Source organism: Rhinatrema bivittatum, chromosome 1 (genome assembly GCF_901001135.1).
Source record: "Rhinatrema bivittatum chromosome 1, aRhiBiv1.1, whole genome shotgun sequence".
Lineage (NCBI taxonomy): Eukaryota > Metazoa > Chordata > Amphibia > Gymnophiona > Rhinatrematidae > Rhinatrema > Rhinatrema bivittatum.
In genome coordinates this window covers 816,934,351-816,961,061 of record NC_042615.1, presented here as the reverse complement: position 1 = coordinate 816,961,061, position 26,711 = coordinate 816,934,351, and the positions used below count along the sequence as shown (strand labels likewise).

The 26,711-nt window shown below is 50.1% G+C and overlaps 1 protein-coding gene across 1 annotated transcript in view; it reads left to right on the top strand.

Moving 5' to 3' along the window:
• The window catches only part of VCP (valosin containing protein), a 98,302-nt gene extending 77,748 nt beyond the window's left edge, over positions 1 to 20,554 (top strand). The window contains exons 15-17 of the mRNA XM_029581657.1: positions 11,329 to 11,484; positions 12,511 to 12,665; positions 19,956 to 20,554. Coding sequence (XP_029437517.1) covers positions 11,329 to 11,484; positions 12,511 to 12,665; positions 19,956 to 20,061 — 417 coding nt within the window. The 3' untranslated portion in view covers positions 20,062 to 20,554. The remainder of the gene's footprint in view (positions 1 to 11,328; positions 11,485 to 12,510; positions 12,666 to 19,955) is intronic.
• Positions 20,555 to 26,711: the final 6,157 nt, after the last annotated feature.

The following is a 26,711-nucleotide window of genomic DNA, read 5'->3' as shown; positions in this document are numbered from 1 at the left end:
CCTTCTGGAGGAGCTGGGGCTTAAGGTTGCGCAGGTGGATTCTGATAATGAAGGGGCAAACTCGGTGTTGGAGGAACTGACGCGGGCGGTCCCCTTGCCAAAACTGTCAAGAAGCTGGATTAAAGTTGGAGAAGGCAATGCCAGGCTGTATCCTCTGCCGGAGGACACCTTAGAACTGTGGAAGCTGCCGAAAGTGGATGCGGTGGTGTCGGCAGTGACTAAGAAAATGACCACTCCTATTGCAGGGTCAGCGACCTTGAAGGATGTCCAGGACCGAAAGCTGGACATCCTTTCGAAGAGGCTGTTTGAGGTCTCGGCTTTGAGCCTTAGGCCTGCAGTCTGCCCTAGTCTAATGCAGAGGGCTTGTTTGTGCTGGATGCAGATGGCGCAGGAGAAGGCCATGGGAACCTCTGCAGATTCTGCCCAGGATGCTCAGTTGGAAGTGGGAGTGGCCTCTGTGGCAGATGCTCTGAGATATGCTTAGCTCTTCTGCTAGGAATATGGTGTCCGCGGTAGCCGCACGAAAGCTCCTGTGGTTACGGATTTGGCTGGCAGATGTTTGGTGAAAGGTGCAGCTTTGTAATCTCTGCTTCAAAGGAAAGTTGTTTGTGGAGGACCTGGAGAAGCTGATGAAGCATTTGGCAGATTCTAAAGCAGGGGTCAGGAACCTATGGCTCGGGAGCCAGATATGGCTCTTTTTATGGCTGCATCTGGCTCGCAGACAAATCTTTAATAAAAAAGTAAAAATCTAACAAAATCCCCCACCCTCCTGATGCCCTCCAAGACCTCCAAAATTAATTTACTACAACTCCCACCCTCCTGACCCCCCCAAGACCTGCCAAAAGTCCCTGGTGGTTCAGCGGGGGTCCAGGAGTGGTCCGGGAGCGATCTCCTGGACTTGGGCTGTCGGCTGCCAGTAGTCAAAATGGCGCCGACTGCCCTTTGCCCTCACTATGTCACTGGGGTCGACCAATGGCGGCGGTAGCCCCTGTGACATAGTAAGGGCAAAGGGCCGTCGGCTGCCAGTAATCAAAATGGACCACCAAAAATGTTCCCGACCCCTGGGCTTTTTTATTAAAGATTTGTCTGCGAGCCCTGGACCCCTGCTGGATCACCAGGGACTTTTGGCAGGTCTTGGGGGGGGGGTTAGGAGGATGGGGGGTTGTAGTAAATTAATTTGGCAGGTCTTGGGGGCGTCAGGAGAGTAGGGGGTTGTAGTAAATTAATTTGGTAAGTCTTGGGGGAGTCAGGAGGGTGGGGGATTATAGTTAGTATGGCTCTCACGGAATTACATTTTAAAATATGTGGCGTTCATGGCTCTCTCAGCCAAAAAGGTTCCCGACCCCTGTTCTAAAGGGAATAGGCTGCCCGAGGAAGATTATCCCGGTTTTACGAGGATAGATCACATTCACTTCGGACCAGTGGGTGCTGGAAGTAACAAGGGACTACTACGCTTAAGAATTTTCTCTGACCCCCCTCCCCCCCTGAGGCCTTCATGGTGTCCTCCTATTCTTTGCCTGGCAAGCAGGTGGCACTGCGAGACACCCTGTTGTGGCTGCAGCGATTGAAAGCCATCCTCCCGGTGCCATAAGCAGAGCACGGTTGGGGAAGATATTCCGTGTACTTCATAGTTCCCAAGGAGGAGGGCTCATTTCAGCCCATTTTGGATCTGCAATAAGTCATTGTGGCATTGCGGGTGCCATGTTTTTGGATGGAAAGGTTAGTGATTGCAGCTGTGCGCAAGGGGGAGTTTTTGGCCTCCTTAGATCTTATGGCGGCATATCGCCACATTCCCATCAGAGCAGACAATCAGAAGTTTCTGTGCTTCACAGTGCTAGGAGAGCATTTTCAGTTTCAAGCACTTCCCTTTGGGCTGGCTACTGCTCCGAGAACATTCACAAAGGTGATGGTAGAAGTAGCAGCAGCCCTCAGAAGAGAGAGGATACTGGTGCATCTTATCTTGATGATTGGCTCATTCGGGCGAAGTCAGAGATGGAGTGTCTGTACCATTCAGCAAATGAGGGAGCGCCTGGAGACCCTGGGCTGGGTGATAAACCAGGCAAAGAGTCATCTGAAACCGTCCCAGTCCTTGGATTATCTGGGAGCACGATTCGACATCCAGTTAGGAAGGGTGTTCCTTACCTTGGAAAAGGTCCTCAAAGTTGCAGTCTTAAGTGGTTCAGCTGAGGGACAAGCTGGTCCCTGAGGCCTGGGATTATTTGCAGGTGCTAGGGTCCATGCCCTCTACATTGGATTTTGTGCTGTGGGCACACGTGCGTCCACTACAGAAGGTACTCCTGTTCCATTGGAATCTGGTGTCGAAGGATTTTCAGCTGCCGTTGCTGCTTCAGGAGGAATCCAGGACCAATTTCTCATGATGGCTGTCATGGTCCAGTTTGGAGAAGGGAGTGGATCTGGAGGTTCCAGACTGGGTAGTAGTAACCACGGATGCCAGTCTCAGCTGTTGTGGAGCGGTGTCTCAAGGATTGGCAGCCCAAGGGCAGTGGTCCCCAATGGAAGCATCCTGGTCAATCAACCATCTGGAAACAAGGGTGGTTCGGAGGGCACTGTCGTTTTCTCCCTCTGATTCAGGAGCGGGCAGTACGAGTGTTCTCGGACAATGCAATGACTGTGGCCAATATCAATTGGCAAGGCGGAACAAAGAGGAGTTTGGTGGCTCAGGAGAGTCACACACTCTTTGCCTGGGTGGAGCTTCATCTAACAGCTCTTGCAGCCTCATGTGGGCAGTGTGCAGGCGGGAGAAAGGAAAAATACTCAGGGAATAGCCACTGCTATTAATTGCATCAGTAGCATGGGATCTTCTTAGTGTTTGGGTAATTGCCAGGTTCTTGTGGCCTGGTTTTGGCCTCTGTTGGAAACAGGATGCTGGGCTTGATGGACCCTTGGTCTGACCCAGCATGGCAATTTCTTATGAAAACTGGTTCTTACCTACTAATTTTCGTTCTTGTAGTACCACAGATCAGTACAGATGCCTGGGTTTATGCATCCCTGCCAGCAGATGGAGACTGAGAAAAATTTCACTGACTCTGCTTCATAAACCCCAGTGCGACCTGCAGTTCCTCAGTATAGATCTGTACCCAAGCAAAAAAACTTCAATGCAAAAACCAACGAAGTAAAAAATGCAAAACTATAAACATGCTGCTAACAACTGTATGCATAAGACAATATTACAGCTGAGCGAGTGACTATCCACCTCCAGGAAACAGGTTCTGGACTGATCCGTGGTACTACAGGAATTAAAATTAGCAGGTAAGACCCAATTTTCCTTCCCCTATTCATACCCGGATCAGTCCAGATGCCTGGGATATACCAAAGCTCCCTATCTAGGATGGTACCTGGAGAGTCCCGCTCGCAGAACACTTTCGCCAAAAGGAGAACCAGAATTTCCCAAATCCAGATGATAGTGCTGCGCAAAAGTATGCAACGACTTCCAAGTGCTGACCCTGTAAATCTCCTGAGAACACCAGTTGTGCCTCTGCTCAGGAGGTTGCCTGCAACCACGTAGAATGAGCACATAAACCCTCCACCAGAACCTCCCGTCCGGCAATAATGTAAGTGGAACCAATAGCCTCCTTGAGCCAACACACAATAGTAGCCTTGGAACCTTGTTTTGTGCCGCTCCACAAAACAAAAAGGTGATTGGACCTCCTGAAATCATTCGTCACCTCAAGATAGCGCAAAAGAGCCCAGCAATCATCTAACCACTTGAGCTCCTTCGCAAGAGGAACAGATACCTCTGCTGCCGAAAAGGCGGGAAGCTCCACCATCTGGTTCACATGAAACGCAGAAACCACTTTAGGCAAAAAGGAAGACACCATCCTTAACGAAACTTCAGAGTCCAAAATTTTAAGGAAGGGATCCCAACAGGACAAAGCTTGTAACTCCGAAATCCACCTAGCCGAGCATATCACTACAAAGAAAACCACTTTGAGAGTCAAGTCCTTCAGCGTCTCTCTCTGCAAAGGTTCGAAAGGTGCCACACACAGACCTCGGAGGACCAGATTAAGGTTCCAGGCTGGACAAACTCTTCTAACTGGAGGCCGCAAATTCCTCGTTCCTCTGAGGAACCTGACCACATCCGGATGAGCTGAAATAATGGAATCCCCAACTTTGCCCCGATTGCAACCCAAGATCGCCACCTGAACTCTTAAGGGAACTTGGAGATAAACCCTTAGCAAAATCCTCTTGCAGGAAAGACAAAATATCAGGACTGGAGGGGGGTGGACTCCCTGAGCAGTACGCCAGACTCGAACTCCTGGTTTGCAACAAGGTAGTGACGACAGCATCCGGATAACCTTTACGCTTCAATTTCCGCCTCTCAAAAGCCAAGCCACTAGACAAAAGTGATCGGCCTGGTCTGAAAATGTGGGGCCCTGACGAAAAAGGCCCTTTAGATGCCCAAAATAAATTGGGCCGTCCACCACCATGTTAAGATCCACAAACTACTGATGCCTTGGCCACTCCAGAGCGACCAAAAATCACTTCCCTGTGATAACCTCTCTATGCGACGCAACACCCTGCCCACCAACGGCCAAGGAGGGAACACACAAAATAGAACTGCCTGAGGCCAAGGCAGAACTAGAGCATCAACGCCTTTGGCTCCGTTCTGCCGCCTTCGACTGAAGAATCGAATTCTGACGATTCGTCATCAAATCCATGTGAAGAGCCCCAAAACCTTCGGATCAGCTGCATTGTGGCTTCTGACAATTCCCACTCGCCTGGAACTGAGTGCAACTTAGATAATCCCCTTGAACATTTTCAACACCTGCTATGTGAGAAGCAGCTATCTGCTCTAGATGGGACACCACCCAATGAATCAAGACTTGTGCTTTCCAAGCTACTGCCTGACTCTTGATTCCGCCCTGCCGATTGATATACGCCACTGCTGTCGGATTGTCTGACAGAACCCGAACCGAGCAACCTTGTACTAATGGTAAGAGCTCCCTCAAGGCAAGACGGACCGCCTTGGTCTCCAACCGGTTGATAGACCATGCAGACTCTTTCGCAGACCAAATATCCTAGACTGAATGATGTTGACAAACCACCCCCCATCCAGAAAGGCAGGTGTCATTCGTCACTATTACCCAGTCCGGGACCTCAAGGTCCATTCCACGCAAGAGGTTGGGAGCCTCAAGCCACCAAGATAAACTCTCCCTGGCCACTCCCCTCAAGAGGTAATGGCAAGTGAAATTCCTCTGAGATTGGCTTCCAATGCGCCAGAATCACCCTTTGCAGCGGCTTCATATGGAAAAACGCCCAGGGAACTAACTCCAAGGTTGATGTCATCGAGCCCAACGCTTGTAAATAATCCCACACTCTGGGAATTCGCAACTGCAACAACCGGCGAACGCGATTCTGAAGCTTGAGTATGCTTTCTCCCAAAAGATACACTTTGCCTATTAGTGGGTCGAACCTCGAGCCCAAGTACTCCAGGGACTGTCTGAGTCAAATGACTCTTGGCCACAGTCACAACCCAGCTGAGAGATTGAAGAACCTGTAGTACTCTGCAGGCCAACTGAAGACAGAGCGTTTCTGACTTTGCTCTGATAAGCCAGTCATCTAGATAGGAAGAAGGTACCAGGAGACCTTCCTAAGGGCTGCTGCTACCACTACCATCATCTTGGTGAAGGTGCATAGGGCTGTGGCCAGACTGACAGGAAGGGCCTGAATTTGAAAATGGCCCAGGACCATGAACCGAAGAAAACGCTGCAATTTCGGGTGGATTGGAATGTGCAGATAGGCCTCCATGAGATCCAGGGAAGTCAGGAACTCCCCCTTGCGAACTGCCGCTATCACAGAACGCAAGGTCTCCATCCGGAAGCAGGGGATTTTGAGGTCGGCATTCACTTTCTTCAAATCGAGAATGGGCCAAAACGTGCCCTTCTTTGGGACCACAAAATAGATGGAATAGTGCCCCATCTGAAGCTCCACTGAGGGAACCGGAATGACTGCCCCCAAGCCCTGGAAATGTGCTAGGGTCTCCCGCACCGCCACCTGCTTGCTCACTGGCCCGCAGGGGGAAATTAGAAAAAGATTGCAAATGGGCTAAGCAAATTTTTACATATAGCCATCTCTTATTACACTGAGAAACCACTGGTCCTGCGTGATCTTGGGCCACTCGTTGCAAAACTGAGTCAAGCGACCTCCTATAATAGGAACGACTGAGTGGACCGGCTTTGCCTCATTGTGAAGACTTGCCACCGGCCACAGATCCTCTTGCAGCTCCCCAAAACTGCTTTCGGGCCTCCTGAAAGGACTTCCCCCGAGAATGACCTCTGAGAGCCAGGGGTGGCCCGGATCTCCTATCGGAGTGGAACCAAGACTGGGCCCGAAAAAAATCTTTTCACCTTAGGCTTATCTTCGGATAAACATTGAGGCTTGTTCTCCCCAAGAGACTGAATCAGCTGCTCAAGGTCATCCCTGAACATCAGACCCTTGAAAGGCAAAGACCCTAATTGCATTTTGGAGGAGACTTCCACTGACCAGTTATGCAACCAGAGCAATCTTCTGGCTGCGACTGCTGAAGCCCTAGCCCTAGAGGACGTACACACCAAATCATGTTGACCATCCGCCCCAAACGCAACTGCCACTTCTATTCACTTGGCACTGTCCACGTGTTCTCCCGACAGCTGCTGCACTCAACGGCGGCATGCCCGCTGCATGAAACTTGAACAAATCGCCACACGCAAACCCAAAGTGGAGACCTGAAAGATCTGCCTGAGGTGCACCTCCAACTTGCGGTCTTGCATATCCTTCAAAGCTGCAGAACACACGACTGGAATAGTTGTCCTTTTTAGTAACCGCGGACACTACCGCATCGACCTTAAGGAGAACAAAACATTCCAAGTCCTCCTCTGGAAGTGGATAAAGCTTCCCCAAGGTCCTACCAACCTTAAGAGTAGCATCAGGCGTACCCCATTCTCCTTCTACCGACTTTTGGAACTGGAATGAATCTGAGGGACCTCTTACCCCATCCAGGACAGGATCCGCCCCTTCTAAATCCAGATTGCTTTGGAGCATCTTAACACCCAACACCTGAAAGGCCAAAGGGAGCAACCATCCAGTTCCTCCCTTTGGAACAGGCAGATCTCCTTTGTGTCCTCTGAACCAAGGCTAGGGACCCCTGGATTATCTCCCATCAAGGTATCACCGGTTGCTGGATCATCTGGACCCACCAGTATCTCTGGATCAGGCTCCTCTCCAGATTCCCGGGGAGCATCGCCAGACTCATCAGGGCCATATCTGAGCAAATGGTCTGCCAAAGGAGGTGCAGGAAACCTCTGAGCCGGGGACAACAGAAACCTGACCCCCAGAGCCAGACCTTGATTTTCCCCCCATCATTGCCTGCTCATACCTAAGACAAGTAACTCTCCGGTCAGGCTGTTTACTGGCCAAAAAGGCCTCATGGAGCAACAAAAACTCCGGGGAGAACATTCACTGCCCCAGCCCCCTCAGGGCCAGTAGCAGCACCAGGCAGACTTACGATTTCCTCCCCATCCAGCCACTCCCCCCAACCGACCCCCGATGTCAGAACAGGCTGGGTACAAATGTGGGGGAACCTCCCCCACTCTCCGCAGGAATGGCCACCGTTCCCATGCTCTCGGAGGAGGAAACAGCACCTCAGACAGAGCCGTGGCCTTAAATAGCTGCCGAATCGCCCGAACAGCGCCACTTTGCGGGCAGAGGAGCCCCAGAGAAAACCCTCTGAGCAAGCAGCACAGAGGCCAGGTCTGTTTAGTGGCCAGTACGCTGAACCATAGGCTCGGCAAGCAGTACCTCAGGTCATGCTGGGGAAGGGAAAGAAAAAGACTGCTGTGCAGGAAGCAGAAAAACGAAGGAAAGAACCAAAATAAAACAGACTCCCTCGCAACAGAGCTGATCTTACCGGGAACAGAGGAGGAAGTTTCCCGCAGAGCTGTGCTGCTTGTCTACCTGAGCTCAGCCCTGTTTGTTTATTTAATAAACTTTATATTAAAAAAAAAAGTAAACAGACTTAAAACCTGAAGAAAAAGAACAGGTAGTCTCAAACAGGGGAACCAAAAAACCCTGTGGAGCCTGCAGCCGCCTGGGTGGCCTTGTGAGGGAAGGGATCTGGACAACCAGATGTACACCCCTCGGGCTCACAAAAGGGTAACAACCCTGGTCCGTCCGCCTCGGCTGGATGGAGTAGGACCCACAAGGAATCCTAATGAGAAAAAATAAAACTCCCAGGAGGAAAGCTCAAAGAAGAACTTGAAAAGAAAAAACTGCAGGTTCAGCACCCTGTGCCATCTGCTGGAGACAGAAATAGAGGAACTGCAGGTGGCACTGGGGTTTATGAAGCAGTGTCAGTGAAATTTCTCTGTCTCCATCTGCTGGCAGGGATGAATAACCTAGCAGTCTGGACTGATCCGGGTACGTACAGGGAATGGGAGCTGTCGGCGGAGGCCTTTGCGATTCTTCAGCGGAGGTGGGGCGAACCCTATTCAATCTCATGGCAATGAAAGAATGCCAAGGCGGCCACATTTTTCAGCCACTGAAGGGAGTTTGGCTCCGCAGGAATAGGTGCTCTGATTCAGTCGTGGCCACAGAGGCTTTTGCTGTATGCCTTTCTGGCCACAGTTTGTGGGTCTAGTTCAGTTGGCGGTAGATGGGCCCTGTTTGGTTAAGCCATCAGAGAGGAGTGCTATGTCAGAGACCCATCTTGCTGAAAAAGTCAAGCCGCTGTCTAGCGGCTTGACTTTTGGTAGGCGACGTTTTCGCTTGAAGGAGTATTCGGAGCCAGTGACTTCTACTCTTCAGGCTAGACAATCCTCCACTTCTTTGGCTTATATTGGAGTTTGGAGGATGTTTGAATCCTGGTGTGGGTGCATGGCGAGGATCCCTTACAGGTCTTGGCCTTTTTGCAAGAGGGCTTGTCAAAGAGTTTGGCCTATAATTTTCTCTGAGACCAGGTTGCAACTTCAGAGGGAGATTGCAGGGCCAACCCTTAGCATCTCATCCAGACATAGTATGTTTTCTTAAGAGAGTGAAGCATTTGCATCCTCCATTTCGTAGACTTTGTCCGTCCTGGAATCTTAATTTGGTTTTACGAGTACTGTGTGGTTCTCCTTTCGAACCTTTGCAAAGTGCTTCTTTGAAGGACTTTACCCTGAAAATGGTGTTTCTGTTGGCGATTTGCTTGGCAAGATGAAGTTTGGATCTCCAAGCCTTATTGTGTAAATAGCCCTTCTTGAGAATTTCCAATGACTCTCATTGCGGGCAGTTCTTTCCTTTTTGCCCAAGGTAGTGTCGGCCTTTCAACTTAGCCAGACGGTGGAGTTACCGTGGTTTTTGCACCTGCCGCCTGATTCTCCCCATGCAAGGGAACTTTGGATGTGCATCGGGTTCTTCTTAGGTATCTTAGGTTTTCGGACCTTGGACCATATTTTTGTGATGTTCAGTGGAACAAAGAGTTGCAAGGTGACTAGATGTACGGTTTCTCGTTGGTTGAAAGAGGCGATAGTTTAGACCTATATTTGTAAAGGTCGGTCAATTCCTGAGGGACTGTGGGCTCATTCCACTAGAGCACAGGCAGCCTCCTGGGTGCGGTGTGTGTCAGTTGATGTCTTCACAGGAGATTTGTTGAGCAGCAATGTGGGTCCTCCTTGTACACTTTTTACTAGACATTACCATTTGGATGTCGGCCCCAGAGAAGGGCTCCTTTGAAAGTTGTTTGCACGCTGGTCTTTCAGGATCCCACCCAGTGTAAAGGGGTTTGCATACATCCCACTTGTCTGGACTGATCTGGGGTATGAACAAGAAAGGAAAATTGGTTCTTACTGCTAATTTTTGTTCCTGGAATACCCCAGATCAGTCCAGACTCCTGACCCATTCGGATTATTTTTTTTAAGACTTCTGATTCTGGATGCTGCTGGTAATGCAGAATTTAATTTTATGCTGCAGAATATAATTGTGTATAGTTCTTGCTTGTTTGAGACTCAAAATTCCTTTTTCTTGGCCATAGCTCAGGGGTCAGTTTGGTTGGGAGTTCCAACTTGTTTCCCCAGTGCTTTTTAAAGGAAGAAATCCTGGAGTTTTGGAGTTAGACATCTTGGCTTGGGTACAGGTCAGTACCGAGGGGACTGCAGGTGGCACTCTGTTATGTAGCAGTGCCTCAAAGTTTTATTCTCTGCCTCCATCTGCTGGTAGGAATGCATAAACACACTTGTCTGAAATGATTGTGGCATTCCAGAAAGGAAAATTAGCAGGTAAGAACCAATTTTCCTTTAAAGTTTGTGGATCTTTGACTCAGCATGCCTTATTCTGTGTGTCCACACAGGGTTCTTCTTCAGTCTTTTTTTTTCCTGCGGAGCTTTTGCCTTGCGGTAGAGTAACCTCATGACATTTCCTTTGAAATTGCCTTGAAAATATTTTTTCACTGTCCTTTTCTGTTTTTTGTGTGAATTCATCGAACGCGGGTCCCCCTCGTTTCTCTCTAGTTTCCGTAGCGGGTTTTTTGATGGTAAGTTGTCTTCTATCCGTGTCCACCCCCTCCCCCTGTGATGGCGGTGCCTCTGTGCTCACTATTGTCAACTGGCTGTCATCACAGTCTGTTGATTTTTTTCCCCCTTTCTTTTTGTTCGCCATGGCCTCGTCCGGTTTCCGTTGGTGTCCCAGATGTTCAAGGGCCATGTCCATCACGGACCCACACACGGTGTCCTCTCTGGGTTGCCACATGTGCACCCAGATGACCCCCAAGGGACGTTGTGCTCGACAAGATGAAGTTCTTTGGGTTGAGGAAGTTAGTCATTGATATCTGTATTGGAAGCATTTTCACTAATGGACCTTGGAGCCACACCAATGGACACTGAGCGGTCGACATCGGCGGGGCCGTCAGTTTCATCAACACCATCGATGGATAAGGGTGCTGGAGACTGGCCCCTGTTAGTCTCTTCCAAGTCAGACGTCTGGGTCATCGTCATAGTTATCGACCTCTGCACCGGGGAAAGACCAGCCCAAGTGCCAAGGAAGCATTGGCACCGGTCACCCTCAGTGCATGATGCCGGGCTCGGGAAGGCGCTGGCTCATGCCGAGATGCCCCCAAAGCGACCCCATTGCAAGAAGTGCCCATCCTCCAGTGCCAGGGGTTCACAACATTCCCATCTGTGTGTGTGTGTGTAAGAATGATCTCAGCTCTGCATATTTTATGCATTGTTTCTAATAAAGGATAATCAACCAGGTGGTGTGGGGGGTTTTTGTAATTTTTTTTTTTTTAAATCCATTAACTGTATCTAAAGTCTCATAGACAGGATCAATGCTAAGAACCTGTTTGCTTAACTCTTGCAGGACATAGATCTGGATTTCCTGGCAAAGATGACCAATGGCTTCTCTGGAGCAGACCTGACAGAAATCTGCCAGCGTGCTTGTAAGCTGGCCATCCGAGAATCCATCGAAAGTGAGATCCGGAGGGAGCGAGAGCGGCAAACAAATCCCTCAGCCATGGTAAGCCAGCCATTTGTGCACAGGGTGGAGGCAGTTACATAGCACTCAGGTCTGGGGGCTCCTGCAGACTTCTCCAATAGACTGGAAATGAAACTATAATAGGAAAAAAGACTCTAGCAGGTTTTAGTAAAGTAGAAAAGAAGCTCTCAGATGCTAGGAGGAAATCTTTCTCGATCAAGAAGCAGACAGATGCTTAGAAGCTGTAAGATCTGTTCTGATGTGAGACTAGGTGGGCTGATAGGAACGTCTGACAATTACTATATTTTCTATCTTCGTAGCTATCCAGAGGTGAAAACAACCTTTACTACCTCTGTAAGCAATTTCATTGAGAGAAATAATCCTTCCTGATGCCAGATCTGTTGACAATTCAAGTAGAAATGGTTTTCTTCTGGCCATTGTGCAGTTCCATTCATCCAGCTGGTGGAGAGGTTTGAGAGTGGACCTTTTCTGAGCACAGGGTTAGGGCCTGGCTTTCAGGTTATAATGGCCAGGCTTCAGTTTCTCAAATCTTTGGCGGTAGTTACCATGATTGATGAGCAACTTCAGCAGAATTGTGGAGTTTTGCATGTATAGTTTTCCGTTAGCACTTCCCAGCAATATATACGGCAGCTGAGTTTCCTGCCCCCATACCTAGGGACCTACATTCTCACTTTTTTAGTTTATTTTTTCCCTGGAATTTATCGGGTTTTATTACAAGAACAAAAATATCCTAGAAAAGTAATTTTTTCCTCCACTGATTTTCTCGCTTTTTGTTCTTGTAATAAACACTAATTCGTAAGTAAAATAAAATAACTCAGAACAAAGGTACTTGCCCATACTTTACATGCTACTATGATGGCTACAGGGGCAGGTGCAGAGCTGTTGGCTCCTGTTGAATGTTTCTCTGTTGCCTGAAGCTTCTAGAACCCCACTCTAGTGTAGCTTGGTTAGAGAGAGAAGGAAGCGAAGAGCATTTTTTTTCCTAGATTTATTGAAGGTGTCAATTTATGGTTAATGCTTCCCTTGTCTGCATCTATCCTGTCCCAGGAAGTGGAAGAAGATGATCCGGTGCCTGAGATCCGTAGGGATCATTTTGAGGAGGCCATGCGCTTTGCTCGCCGCTCAGTCAGCGACAATGACATCAGGAAATATGAGATGTTTGCACAGACCCTGCAGCAGAGCCGAGGGTTTGGCAGTTTCAGGTAACTACCAGACGGGGCTGGCATTGTTTTTTACTGACGCGCAGAGAAGGCTCTGCTGTCTATACCAACTGAAGAACAAATGAGCCGTGATGGGGCAGCACAGTAGCTATAGGTCGTATTCTGCCTGCCAGCTTCCATTTTTTTCCATGTAGGGTAGAAAGAAGAAACTTAAGGGTTGTAATGTACATAATGCTTAGACCGGAAGTGGAAGAAGTCTATCGATGATAGAAGCTATCCAAAGTAATGGCTTCTCACTTTTTCAGTGTCACAGCACACCTGGCCCTGGGTTCACTCTTACAGCTTACGATTGCCTTCCTGACCCCTCTTGGAATTGCCTCCAGCTGACAGGAGAGATCAAGCAGCACTTACCTGCTGGTGCTTCCTATGCTGGCTTCCCTGTGAAGTCTCGGGAGACTCACTGACCCCACTCGGCATTGACTTCAGAGGGAAGGCAGAAGGGGATCATGCAGTGGGGGGGGGGGGGGGGGGTAGGAAAGAGAAGACTGCAGCATGGGTCCTGGCAATTGGCCAGAACCCTTGGCAAAGTAGGCTTCTCTGCTGGCGTCCCACAGGTTCCCTGGCGCACCTATGTTCCGCTGCGGCACACTAATTGGGTACTTACGATCCAACGCGCAGCCTGCAAAAACAAGGTGCTGTTAGTGGGAGACTTAAATTTAGATTCCTCCTCATTCATACCAGTGCAGACAATTGGGTTCTGCCTTCCTGCCGCCAGGCAGAAACAGAGATCTACAAGCTGTCTGACATGATTCACAGTGCATGATCTGGTGCATCAGTAAACTTTCAGTATTTCTCGGTCTCCAGCAGGTGCAGACACATCTGGACTAGTGCAGCATTTGGAAGGCTCCCAGTTGACAGTCCTTGGAGGTCCCAGTAGAGCTCAAGGGGAGAGGAAGTACACTCGGGTAGTCTCAGGGCTCTTAAAATTGTGAAGGGTTCAATCTCCTTGGAGCTGAAATTCCTTTCATGGATGCTTTTCTGTTTCCTCTCCACAGCCAGCTTTGAGCAGTATATCCGAACACTGATATTCTTGTTGAGGGCTAGGAAATGGTCCACTTTAACATAGCTAAGGGTCTGGAGGATGTTTCATGCCTGCTGTCAGCAACAGGTGTCTCCTCCTCTTACCTACAAAATGGCTTTGAAGGACTTGCTCTTGGTCCCATGAAGGTTCAGGTGGCGGTTTTGTTATAGGGTGTAAATTGTAAATCCCCTGGTATATATTTTATTGCCCAGGCCCCTTTCTCACTCAACGCATGGATGCATGGAACAGCCTTCCAGTAGAGATGGAGACAATGTTTGAATTCAAGAAAGCATAGGAGAAGCACAGGGGTTCTCGGAGGGAAGTGTTGGGGATTTTGGAGTAGATGGGCAGAGAAGAAAGGCCATATGGTCTTTTTGACATCACACTTCTATATTGGGACAACAGAAGGAAGCAGGGGTTGTTAGACCCTTCCAACGGCGAAAAGGATAAGCGAGAAAGCCTTGAAGTAGCTCCTTATTTAAAAGAAAAAGTTATTACTCTGCTGTTATCAAAGCTAAGCAATTGAGCAGGTATGTTGACAAGGCTTCCTACTGCACCAGCGCATATACTGTGAGTGTCATGGAAAACTTGTAGTTCTGTGTCCACCTGCGGGCAGGGAGGCATAACTCAATCATCTAGACTGGTATGGCAAGATTTAAGAAAGACATTATCAGGTAATGTTAAATTTCCTAGCATGTAGCAGATGGATTCAGGACCAATGGGTATAGTGTGCCCCTGATAGCAGTTGGAGACGATTTCAATCTGACGTCAGCACCAGTACATATACCCTTGCAGGAAGCTCTGCTCTTCAGTATTTTCCGTCTCCATAGCAGTTCGGGACTCTATACATGCTTGCTCAGCGTTAGAGTATTCAAACCAAAGAAGAGAGAAAATTCCACACAAAGATGAAATCTTACCTCTCCAGACGAGCCCCGCTCTCCTACGGTGATACCTAAGGGTCCCTCCGCCAGTTGAGATTTCCTGAAGTGATTTCCGAGATCCCTCAGAGGTAGGCCTCTGTCCGGTAGTCTGTTTCCAGCGTGGACTTTGCCCCCGGCAACGGGAGCAGCTGAGAGGCAGCGGGTGCAATACAGAGCATGGCGGTGAAGGTACTTCCCTCTCCCCCCGCAGCCGGAGACCACCCGGAACGAAACCGGGAAACGCCGAGACAAGGTAAGGTAGAAAACTTTTTCTAAGCCTCCGGTCACAGAGGCTCGGATAGCCGCACAGATCGCCAGCCGGCGTCTGTACCATCAGGTTGATCAGCCCAGGCTGGGCTAGACCCCGATCGGATATGAGGGTCCTCCCACGTGGAGACCCTCGAGGTGGTCGCCATCTTGCTTGTGTGGTTGCCGATGCCATTTTGCCGCACTGTCTGCACAGGGACGAGCCGGGGCGCACAAATTACTTGTGCGCATGGTGGCGCGCACATAGGTGCCGTACGCACAGCTACGCGCACAACTGTGCCGGGCACACAAGTTAAGGCCGAGCGCACAGCAGCGCGCGCATCCCGGCCTACACACACAGCTTGGGCACACCCGGAACGCATAGCTAAGGCTCCCGGTTTGTACATTAAACTCACAGACCGAGGTTTCAACGACCTATGTGCACAAAACCATGGCACCACCGGCCAAGAAACCAAGGCACAAGCCCTCTGCCCAGCCTGCCACATAAGAGCTGTGCAGCACGAGGAAGCCACGGCTCTGTCTCTACAGTGCGAGGCAGCCCTGGGAGAACCTGGACAAGGCCCTCCCCAGCCAGTACAGGAATCCGGAGCCACAGATAGCCTGGACCTCTCTATCCCCATCACGACTCTCCCCCAAATGGGGTCCCTGGGGAACGCAGTGGCCTTTAATCTAGACCCAGGATCCTTCTCTTGGGTAGAATTTTTTAAGGGTCTACACACCTTTGTCCACATGCAACTGCTACTGATGGCACAGACACATCTGCCACCAGAGGACCCTTGCCTCCCAGGGCCCTCCAGGCCTTCCAGTGATGTGCTCCCCGGCCAAAAGCCTCACCATAGGGACACGGTCACCTCGGATGAGGATCAAGACTCCCTGGAGAAAGGGGAAATATACCTCCAGGAGCGGAACCTTACCGAACCATGAGGTGTTTCTTCTCCAAAGACGAGATACCAGATCTCGTGGCTCTCAGTTTGAAGGAGCTTGCCATTCCAGGCACAAGTGCCACAGAGGAACCAAAGACGAACCCTCTCCTAGAAGGGCTCTGTCTGGCCTCCCGCCATTTCCCCTTGCTGCCAGCCGTACAATAGCTGATCAACTTGGAATGAAATGCCCCTAAGGCCAGTTTCAAAAGGGGGCGGGCCCTGGAAGTCCTATATCCACTGGAACCCTCAGCCAAAGATCTACTAGTGTTCCCCAAAGTGGATGCCATGGTCTGCGTGGTCACAAAGCGCACTACAATTCCAGTCGAGGGAGGAGCGGCACTCAAGGATGCCCAGGACAGACGTCAGGAATCCATCCTTAAATAGTCATTCGTATCAGCCATGTCGCTGCAGATTGCGGCCTGCTGTGCCGTGGTGACACGCGCCTGCTTATAAATGACTAGGAAAGCCACCACACCCATCGAAGCACTAGAACCAGCAATATCCTTCCTCACAGACGCGTCCTCCAATCTGGTGCGCACCTCAGCCAGGGGCATCTCATCCATAGTGGCAGCCAGAAGGCAACTCTGGCTCCGAAGCTGGTCAGCCGATGCAACTTCCAAGACGAAGCTCACGAGAATGCCTTTCAAAGGAGCCCTCTTATTCGGGAGTGAGCTGGAAAAATTAGCAGACAAATGGGGCGTATTTCCAGTACCTCAGCTACCAGAGGACAAGAACAAAAGAAGTCGATGCCCCTCTTCCCGACTACCTAAGGGCAGAGGATCACAGTGTTTTAGACCCTACAAGAGTACATATCAAGCACCTCGCCCCACAGGCAAGGGCCAGTCCTTTCGGAACAAACACAACAAGAGGGGAGCTGGCTCTGGCCCAGGCCCCAGTCGCATCCCACAATGAGAATCAGCCAACCCATCCACAGGAAGAAGCCACAGGGGGCAGGCTTGCCCTATTCTACCAAAGATGGGTCGAGATAACAGTGGACAAGTGGGTCCTAACTATCATTCGAGAGGGATACTATCTGGACTTCCACAGCATCCCTCCGGACAAGTTCGTGAAATCTCCTTGCCACACTCCAAGAGGATGGCAGTGGAAACCACACTGGCCAAATTACTCGCCCTAAAGGCCATAACGCCAGTACCCACACAACAAAATACTGGGCACTATTCCATCTAGTTTATCGTCCCCAAGAAAGAGGAACGTTCCGGCCCATACTGGACCTCGTCTGTCAACTGCTACCTGAGGGTACCACACTTCCGCATTGAAACCCTGTGCTCTGTCATAAGGGTGATACAGCTGGGAGAATTCCTTACATCCCTGGACCTGTCAGAAGCCTACCTGCACATTCCAGTCCATCACGAGCATCAGCGCTTCCTACGCTTCACGATCCTGGACCACCACTACTGGTTCTGGGCGCTACCCTTCGGGCTAGCCTCAGGCCACCCCCACCCACCCCCCCCCCCCGCACATTCACCAAAATCATGGTGGTAGTGGCGCCAACACTGAGGAAAGAAGGCATCCTCGTACATCCATATCTGGACGATTGGCTGATCAGGGCAAAATCTCCAGACGAAAGTCATCAGGTGACCACCAGAGTCAAGACTCTACTGGAGAGCCTTGGGTGGGTTGTCAACACAAGAGCTGGCTGCAGCCCTCCCAATCTCTAGAATACCTGGGAGTCCGGTTCGACACCAAAAAAGACAAAGTCGTTCTTCCCCCTACAAAGGGAAAAAAACTGATGAACCAATTGTGAAATCTGCTAGGAGGTCCCCGCCCCAAAGTATGGGACTACTTCCAAGTCCTCGGCCTCATGACATCAACCCTGGAAGTGGTCCCATGGGCAAGAGCCCACATGTGACCGCTACAGCGCTCCCTACTGTCACGATGGAACCCGATGTTCCAGGACTAATCCATTTGCCTCCAACTCCCGGAGGAAGTGCGGAACCAGCTCCAATGGTGGCTGTAAGGCTATCTTCACCAACCTGGGTATTGCTCACCATGGATGCGAGCCTATGAGGGTGGGGAGCCCATGCCAGGAACTGACAGCCCAGGGGCAATAGAACAAGGAAGAGTCGGGGTGTAACATCAACCGACTGGAAGCCCAGGCAGTCAGACTAGCCTGCCTACGGTTCCGTCACAGGCTCCAGGGCAAATCTGTCAGAATCATGTCTGACAACACCACAACAGTTGCCTACATCAACCGCCAGGGAGGAACCAGAAGCAAACAGGTGTCTCTGGAAATAGATTCCCTAATGGCATGGGCGGAAGCAAACCTACAAGGGGATCTCAGCCGCCCACATAGACAACGTCGCTGTGGACTGCCTCAGCAGAGAGAGACCAAGGGGAATGGATGCTGTCATCCACAGCCTTCCAGTTGATAATAAACCGCTGAGTCCCCAACTTCATTCGCAGACAAGAACCACAATCCCAAGGGATCGATGCCCTCGTCCAGACCTGGCCACAGGATGACCTGCTATACACCTTTCCTCCGTGGCCCCTACTGAGTGGGATCATCCGCAAGATAGAACACCACAGGGGGATAGTACTTCTGGTGGCCCCGGACTGGCCAAGAAGGCCATGGTATGCAGACATGCGAAGGCTCTTGACGGGGAGCCCTCTCCCCCTACCCCCACACAGTGATCTGCTCCAGCAAGGCCTGATCCTCCACAAAGACCCAACTCAATTCTCTCAAGGTCTGGCCATTGAGAGGACACGCCTGAAGAAGAGCAGATACTCGAGGGCGGTGATTGACACCTTGCTCCGAGCACGCAAGTTCTCCACATCGCTAACCTACATATGAATATGGAGAATACTCGAAGCCTGGTGCGAAGATCACGACATCCTTCCGCAGACAACCAGAATTCCCACGATCCTGGAGGAATGGCCCCATTGGCATGCTTCAGAACCAAGCAGGGGTCAAGCAGATCCGTCCACCCTTAAAGTGGCCGGTACCCCTATGAAATCTTAATCTAGTACTAGACTTTCTAGCGGGAGACTTCTTCAGACCTATCCGCGGTCTGTCTTTTCGAATACTAACCTTGAAGGCTGCATTTCTAGTGGCAATATGTTCGGCCCGTTGCATCTCCGCACTTCAAGCACTATCCTGTCGGGAACCCTTTCTCAGATTCACACCGGGATCCATACAGCTACGCACTGTCCCCTCCTTCCTCCCAAAGGTGGTTTCTCACTTCCATCTAAACCCAAACCATTTCGCTGCCATCTCCACACGAGCACAAGGGCTCGGAAGAATCTCGCCGTCTTCACCACTTTAACGTCGGCAGACTCCTAGTCCGATACTTGGAAAGGTCGGAATCCGTGCGAGGAGAATACTGAAGAGCAGAGCTTCCTGCAGGGGTATATGTACTGGTGCTGACTTCAGATTGAAATTTGACTCTGTCTCCAACTGCTATCAAGAGCACACTATACCCCATTGGGCCTGAATCCATCTGTCTACACTAAGGAAAACTAAATTATCAGGTAAGTAATTTCTCCATTTCTCCTTAGCGGTGGGAGAAAGGATGAAGACCAGAGCTTAAATAAAGATCTGCGTTAGAACAGAAGGCAGGTACGACAGGGTAGACAACGTGGTCTCTCTACCAATATCTTATTATATAACTGCTTAAACAGCAGAATTGACTAAGTCTGTATTTTGGAAACTTGTATAGTTTCCTTTTTTTTTTTTTTTGTTTAGTGTCCGTAAGGCATTATAGTGTGTAAGAAAATTGGGGTCAGTAACTCTTTCTAATATAATGTAATGGATATGTTCAGAGTGTGACCGCAGGATAAAAAGCGTGGACCCCCCCCAACAGGTCAGGAGTTTAAAAAAGAGAAAAGCTGTGGCCATAATAAGTTTTGCACCATTTATTAAATACACAAAATACAAAGATGAGAAATGTATGCATGTGAAAAGGAAATCTGTGGCCCCAGGTGGAAAGAACAGGCAGTTGCTGTTTAAGGGATTTAGTGCAACTGGTTTAACAAGAATGAAGTATGTCCTGGATTAAAAGCCACGTGTAGAGTGGCAGTTTTCCGTTTGTATCCCTTAGCATGGCATTCTGTGAGCCTCCGTCTTTGGGCATGGAATGATCTGGAAAATAACCCTTGCCATTTTTCCTCCTCTTCCATACAGATTCCCGTCGGGGAGCCAGGGCGGGGCTGGACCAAGCCAGGGTACTGGGGGAGGCAGTGGTGGCAATGTCTACAGTGAGGACAATGATGATGACCTATACGGCTAAAGCAGCTCGCCTCAGCTGGACCAAGAAAGCTATTGTTAGGCCTGGTTGTACAGAGAAATTCCACCCTTCCCGGACTCTCTGCGTCTTCATTCCTCAGTCCCAGCAGTCTAGCTGCCTCTCCAACCTTCCTTATTTGTCTTTGTACAGGTGGCTTTCTGTTAACAGAAACAGATACGGTGATTTTATACATTTTTTTTTTTTTTTTGCATTTTCCAAGGCAGTACAGTGAATTAATGAGGGGAACTGTGACTTCATTTCTGAGAACTTTTCTGTTCTGTTCTAGTCCATGTGGCAGATACCAACAGCTTTAGCAAAGGGGGTACAACGCTAGCCTGTATAAAAAAAAATAATAATTTAAAACAAAAAAGAGAGGAAAATATAATTCCACAACATGCAATGAATCCTTCTCTTTTTCTGTTGATAAATGGCGTAATGTATTGGAGTTTAAACAGTTTAAGAGATCTGAAGTGTAAGAATAAATTCTGACTGGTCATTTGGCTTCAGTCTTTCATTTTCTGTCCGCTGAACCGGCTGCAGTTTTGCTCTTATTTTTCTTGTGGGGATTATTAGAGATTACTGAAGGCTTCAGAATTGGAAGGCAAAAGGCATTCTTTTTCAAGTAGCCCAATTTAAATGATTCAGTATGTCTAACATTAAAAAAAAAAAAAGCCAGTGCAGTTCATATCAAGCTTTTCCTCAAGGTCATGAGTGCTTGGTTCTGTGGTGCCAGTAGCATGCCTGCTGGATGCTAAGTCCCGTAACTAGAAAACATGAATGGTCAGCAGGTGTCACCTTGCACTTGCAATGTGCAGAAATAAGGCCCAAATGACTCCAGCATGGGATAAAGGCTATAATGTCCAGGGAATGCATGGCCTGAGGAGTGTTGAGGATCATTTTTGCTAGTGTTCCTTGCTTTAAAGACTTGTGAAATCATACTGGTGCTTTTATAGTCCTATCGCAGCAGTGGTAGGGCCTCAGCCAATCAAAGCACAACTTTCATTCTTCCATGGACAATGGGAGAGGGGACGTAGGAATTGTACATTGTATTCAGCTGCTCTCCTGCTGCTTCTTGTGAAGGGCTATGATTATAGATATGTTTCCTCTGGTATTTGTTGCTTAACCTACGAAGTACAAGCTATTTCCAGTTATGAAACTAAATGCTTGAGTTTTGCAGACTCTGGGAGAGCAAGATGAGGTAAGTTGTTTCCTTGTACATACCCGGATCAGTCCAGACTGTTGGGTTTTGCCTCCCTTCCAGCAGATGGAGACAGAGAAAAACTTCAAGAGTACCCTCTCTTCCCTGTACGTACCAGGATCAGTCCAGACGGTGGGTTATGTCCCCCGTCCAACAGATGGAGTCAGACAAGGCTTCGGAGGGTGCTGTCATATTAACCAGTGCACCCTCTGTAAGAGCTCAGTATCTCTGATTCCAGCAGATAGGAATAGGGGAACCTGGAGCTTCCCCTGCATGAAGGACAGTTCCTTCAATTGTTTCTAAGTGTTTCTTTTAAAGTTGGATTAAGTTAGTTTAATTGAAAAAAAAAAAAAAAAGGAGGAAGGAAAGTTTGTGTGGCTTGCAGGCAGGTCTGCTCCAGTCTTTCTCCCCTCCTACTCCCTCCCTCTTCTTTTGGGTAAGTGGACCTCTTGATTTTATTTGTGAATTCTTTTCCTTTCAGCTTAGGAGCTGTGTTTGGGGTGGTGGAAGCTGGTGGTGCCAGCCTCTCCCCACTTTTTTGCCCTGAGATGCTCATTCCCTGGGGCTGCTGCAGCAGAGAGGTGAGATTCCTCTGCTGCCGATCCAAGGGCACTCGGGGGAGTGCAGGTGTGCTTTCCCGCTCCCCGCAGCAATTCTCTCCTCTGGCCCCTCCGCGCTCGCCCCCCTCCCCCGGCCGCCTGCGCGCATGCCGTGGCCGTCCCACTGCTTGGCCTATGGCGAGCAGGGGTCGAGGCTATCGAGAGAGGGCATTTGTTCTAAGTGCCTCCCTGGTGGGGTTCCTTTGCTTCAAGATTCTGAATCAGCACTTTCAGTTCCAGGCTCTCACCTTCGGGCTGGTGACCACCTCGCGAACGTTCACAAAGATCATGGTGGTAGTGGCAGCAGCCCTGAGACGGGAGGGGATCCTAGTTCACCCCTACCTGGATGACTGGCTCATTCCAGCAAAGTCCTTTTCCCAGGGACAGTCGGCGGTCACCAGGGTCGTCCAACAACTCCGGTCCCTTGGCTGGGTGGTGAACTTCACCAAGAACTCCCTCACTTCCTCGCAGTACTTGGACTTCTTGGGAGCACGCTTCGATACGCTTCAGGGCAAGGTCTTTCTACGCCCGGACAAGGCCCAGTCCCTCCGGGAGCAGATACAACGCTTTACTGTGTTACCAGCGCCCATGTCCTGGGACTATCTACAGCTCTTGGGCTCCATGGCCTCCACGATCGATCTCATTCCATGGGCCTTTGCTCACCTCCATCCCTTACAAGCGGCTCTGCTCTCTCACTGGAAACCAGTCTTGCAGGATTACCAGCTTGTAACACTCTCCCCCAGTTTGCCAAGGACAGCTTGAGTTGGTGGTTGGACCCGCGACATCTGGCCCAAGGCATTTCTCTCGAGATACCGGATACTGCCCCCCAGCATACTGCCCCCCAGCCGGATAGATGCCAATCTATCCGGCTGGGGGGCAGTATGCCACCGGAGCTCAGCGCAGGGGCAGTGGACGAAAGCACAAGCGACCTGGCCGATCAATCGGCTGGAAACAAGAGCAGTGCGCCTGGCCCTCATACACTTCCTACCCCTGGTGCGCAGTCGAGCGGTGAGGATCCTATCAGACAACGCGACAACTGTAGCATATATCAACCGCCAGGGAGGCAAGAGGAGCCGACGTGTGTCACTCGAAACGGCCCGCCTGATGTGGGCGGAGAAGCACTTAGCGCGCCTGGCAGCTTTGCACATTGAGGGCGTAGACAACATTCAGGCAGACTACCTGAGTCGTCAGCGACTGGACCGCGGAGAGTGGTCTCTCTCCGAAGCAATGCAACTTCTCATTCATCACGGGGGGCCACCCCGCCTGGACCTAATGGCAACATCTCTCAACACCAAAGCATCATGGTTCTTCAGCCGCAGTGCAGAAGGAGTAGACGCTCTAGTGCTCCCTTGGCCGGACCACCTCCTACTCTGTTTTTCCCCCATGGCCTCTAGTGGGCAAGGTCATTTGGAGAATAGAGCTCCATCGGGGTCCCGTCATTCTGGTGGCTCCCGAATAGCCACGTCACCCTTGGTTCGCAGATCTGCTCCATCTAGCAGTGGATGGCCTACTTCGGTTGGGCCATCTTCCTCGATTGCTCCATCAGGGACCAGTATTTTTCGATCAGGCAGAACGCTTCTGTCTTGCGGCCTGGCTTTTGAACGGCGCCGCCTCCGGCGCAAAGGATACCCTGACGCAGTAGTCTCGACTCTCCTCAAGGCCCAGAAAACTTCGACTTCGGTCACCTACTTGATGGTCTGGAAGGTCTTTGAAGCTTGGTGCACAGCGCATGGTACTCATACCACAAAGACCTCGGTTCCTCAGATCCTTGCATTTCTTCAAGACGGATTGGACAAAGGCCTCTCCTACAATTCCTTACGAGTCCATGTTGCCGCTCTAGGCTCGCTAATTCAGTACACAGATCATTCCCTCTTGGTTCAGCCGGATATCGCCCGTTTTCTGAAAGGGGTGAAGCATCTACGGCCCCTGGTTAGGGATCCCTGCCCTTCTTGGAGTCTTAATTTGGTCCTTAGGACTCTGGCAGGGTCTCCCTTCGAGCCTCAGCGCAATGCCACCATCAAAGAGATCACGCTCAAGACAGTTTTCCTGGTGGCCATTTGTTCCGCACGCCGCATCTCGGAACTTGAAGCGCTCTCTTGCCGGGAACCCTACCTCCGCTTCACGGACACTGGGGTGTCTCTACGCATAGTGCCCTCCTTTCTACCCAAGGTCGTCTCGACTTTCCACCTGAACCAGACGGTAGAGCTTCCATCCGAGATCTCTTCGTTTCCTGGATGTCAAACGTACTCTAATTCGCTACTTGGAGGTCACTAACGACATCAGAGTCTCGGGCCACCTGTTTGTCCTGTGGTCGGGGCCGAGGAAGGGGTCCCAGGCCTCGAAGACAATTGCGAGATGGCTTAAGGAAGCCATAGTCACAGCGTACATCGGTGCGGGTCGGACTCCTCCGCTGGGCGTCAAAGCCCATTCTCTTCGCTCACAGGCAGCATCCTGGGCCGAAGTACAGTCCGTCTCCTCCCAAGAGATTTGCCGGGCGGCGACTTGGAAGTCTCTTCACACCTTTACGCGACATCGACTGCACCTACCGTTGTCAACCTCCGGACATTTCGGCGACCAGGTCATTCGAGCTGGGCTTTCAAGGGCCCTCCCGATTTAGGGAAGCTTTGGTATATCCCACCATCTGGACTGATCCTGGTACGTACAGGGAAAAGAAAATTTATTCCTTACCTGCTAATTTTTGTTCCTGTAGTACCAAAGATCAGTCCAGATGCCCACCTCATTGATTGCTGGGTTTCTAGGGTCTTTTCCTGCTCGATCTACTCTACTCATTCTGGTACCTGTTGTTAATCTCGTCTAATGAGACTGTTTCACTGTTCTTTCTGCAAGCTACAGTTATGGCACCAGTTGCCTTAGTTTGATTTGTTATGATTGGGACACTTGATCCATCCTTCGTAAGTTATTATTCTGGCTTTGATATACTCTATACTGAGCTCTTGTAGAGGATGCACTGGTTAATATGACAGCACCCTCCGAAACCTTGTCTGACTCCATCTGCTGGACAGGGGACATAACCCACCGTCTGGACTGATCCTTGGTACTACAGGAACGAAAATTAGCAGGTAAGGAATAATTTTCTTTTAACTGGGTGTAGCACCTGCCCCTCTCCTCAGTATTTCTCTGTCTGCAGCAGATGGAGGTGGTGCAAAACCTGTGGCTCTGACGTTAGCTTTTCCTTATTCTTCTGGTGGTTCATAAGTTTAAGTATGCATAATATTTTAATTCCTGCAGAGAAGCACTCAGGTTGTATTCATTTTGTAACAGGAAACCTGCTAAGCTTTAGGTTCTTTGAAGACTAGATGACTCAGTCACGCTGACAGGTGTTGTCATTTGATATCAACACTGAATCACATTTCCAGAAGGTTCTAGGAAACTTAAGCAACTGCTGGGCATTAATGGTACTTCCTGTGCCCCATGCTTGGTTCATTTTCCTCTGAGGAAATGCTTTTTCTCTTAAGTTGCTGTGCTTTTTCAGAGTATTTTCTTCCTTTGTCTTTCTCTAGACCATAAGTTCCCAAGCTTTTCAAGGGCAGGGACCCCATTTCAACATAGCTTTAGGGACCTGTCCACACCAGTCTCATTTCCCTGTCGGTTACTCCCCCACCAGTGTCTCTCTCCCCATCAGTTATTCTCTTCACAGCCTTACCCCATCAGCCTCTTCCCATCACCCATCTTGCCCAGTTTTTCACCGTCCCTTTTCACCAGTCTCTCTCTCTCATATACCAGCACATTCTTGCTAATCTTTCTCCAGCCTTCCCATCAGTTTCTTTTCTCAGCCCTTCCCCAACCTTTCTCTCCACACCCTCTACACCAGTCTCTCCCTTTCAGCCTCCCCCCAGCAGTTCCCTGTGAAGTGTCCCTTTCAATACTCAAGGGCATTGCCACATGCAGGGATTTCAAAACTATCACTGGGGTTCTGTCCCTCCCCACCCATCTTTTCCCACTTTCCCCATGAGCTCTCCTTTGTCCTCCCTTCATGACACCCTTCCCAAGTGCTTCCTCTCCTGTTCTCTCCCTCCTGCTCTACTTCCCCCTCCCCCACCTCTGACACCTTCCTTTGTCTTTCCCTCCCCCCCTTTGTTCTTTTTACTGGATCACTCCTTCCTGGGTACTGCCCCCAGGGCCACTTTCTGGGTGCTCTCCCTCCTACTTACTGCCCCTTCCTGAGTGCTGCCTTCCACATGGTCCCTTCCCAAGTACCTTTCTTCTGCCCTGCTTTCATAGCACCTCCCTCCTTCTGTTCCTTTGGCCCCTTCCCCCGTGCATTTCTCCTGCCCTCTGCTGGTGGCCCATTCTTGAGTGCTTATTTCACTCTTCTCCCCCTCCACTCCCCCCCCAGCCCTCCATGGCCAAACAACTCAGTGGAGCTTTTGTATCAGGCTAGCAAGGCAGAGAGTCCATGGACCTCAGACCCTCTCAGCATTATCACCCTACTTGCTACTGCCTCCAGTCTTCTCCTTTGTGCCAAAGGAGACTAATCACAAGACAAAGCTCGTTCCCTGTATGTACCCAGATCAGTCCAGACTCCTGGGTTTTGCATCCCTGCCAGCAGATGGAGACAGGGAAAGTTTCACTGACACTGTACATAACCCAGTGTGCCACCTGCAGTCCCTCGGTATTTCTCTGTCTCCAGCAGGGGTAGATGGTGTAAAACCTGCAATCTGGAGAGAAGAAAAACATTTTTTTTTACAGGTTTCTTGCTGAGTTTGGCTCAGACCCTGAACACACGCTTAGTGTGGCTGGAGGTCAGTTTTAAGTTAAGCATCCGGTTTCTTTCCCCCCTGTATCCAATTCAAGAGATACTGGATTTAAAGAAGGTAAACGTGGCTCTCAAGGTT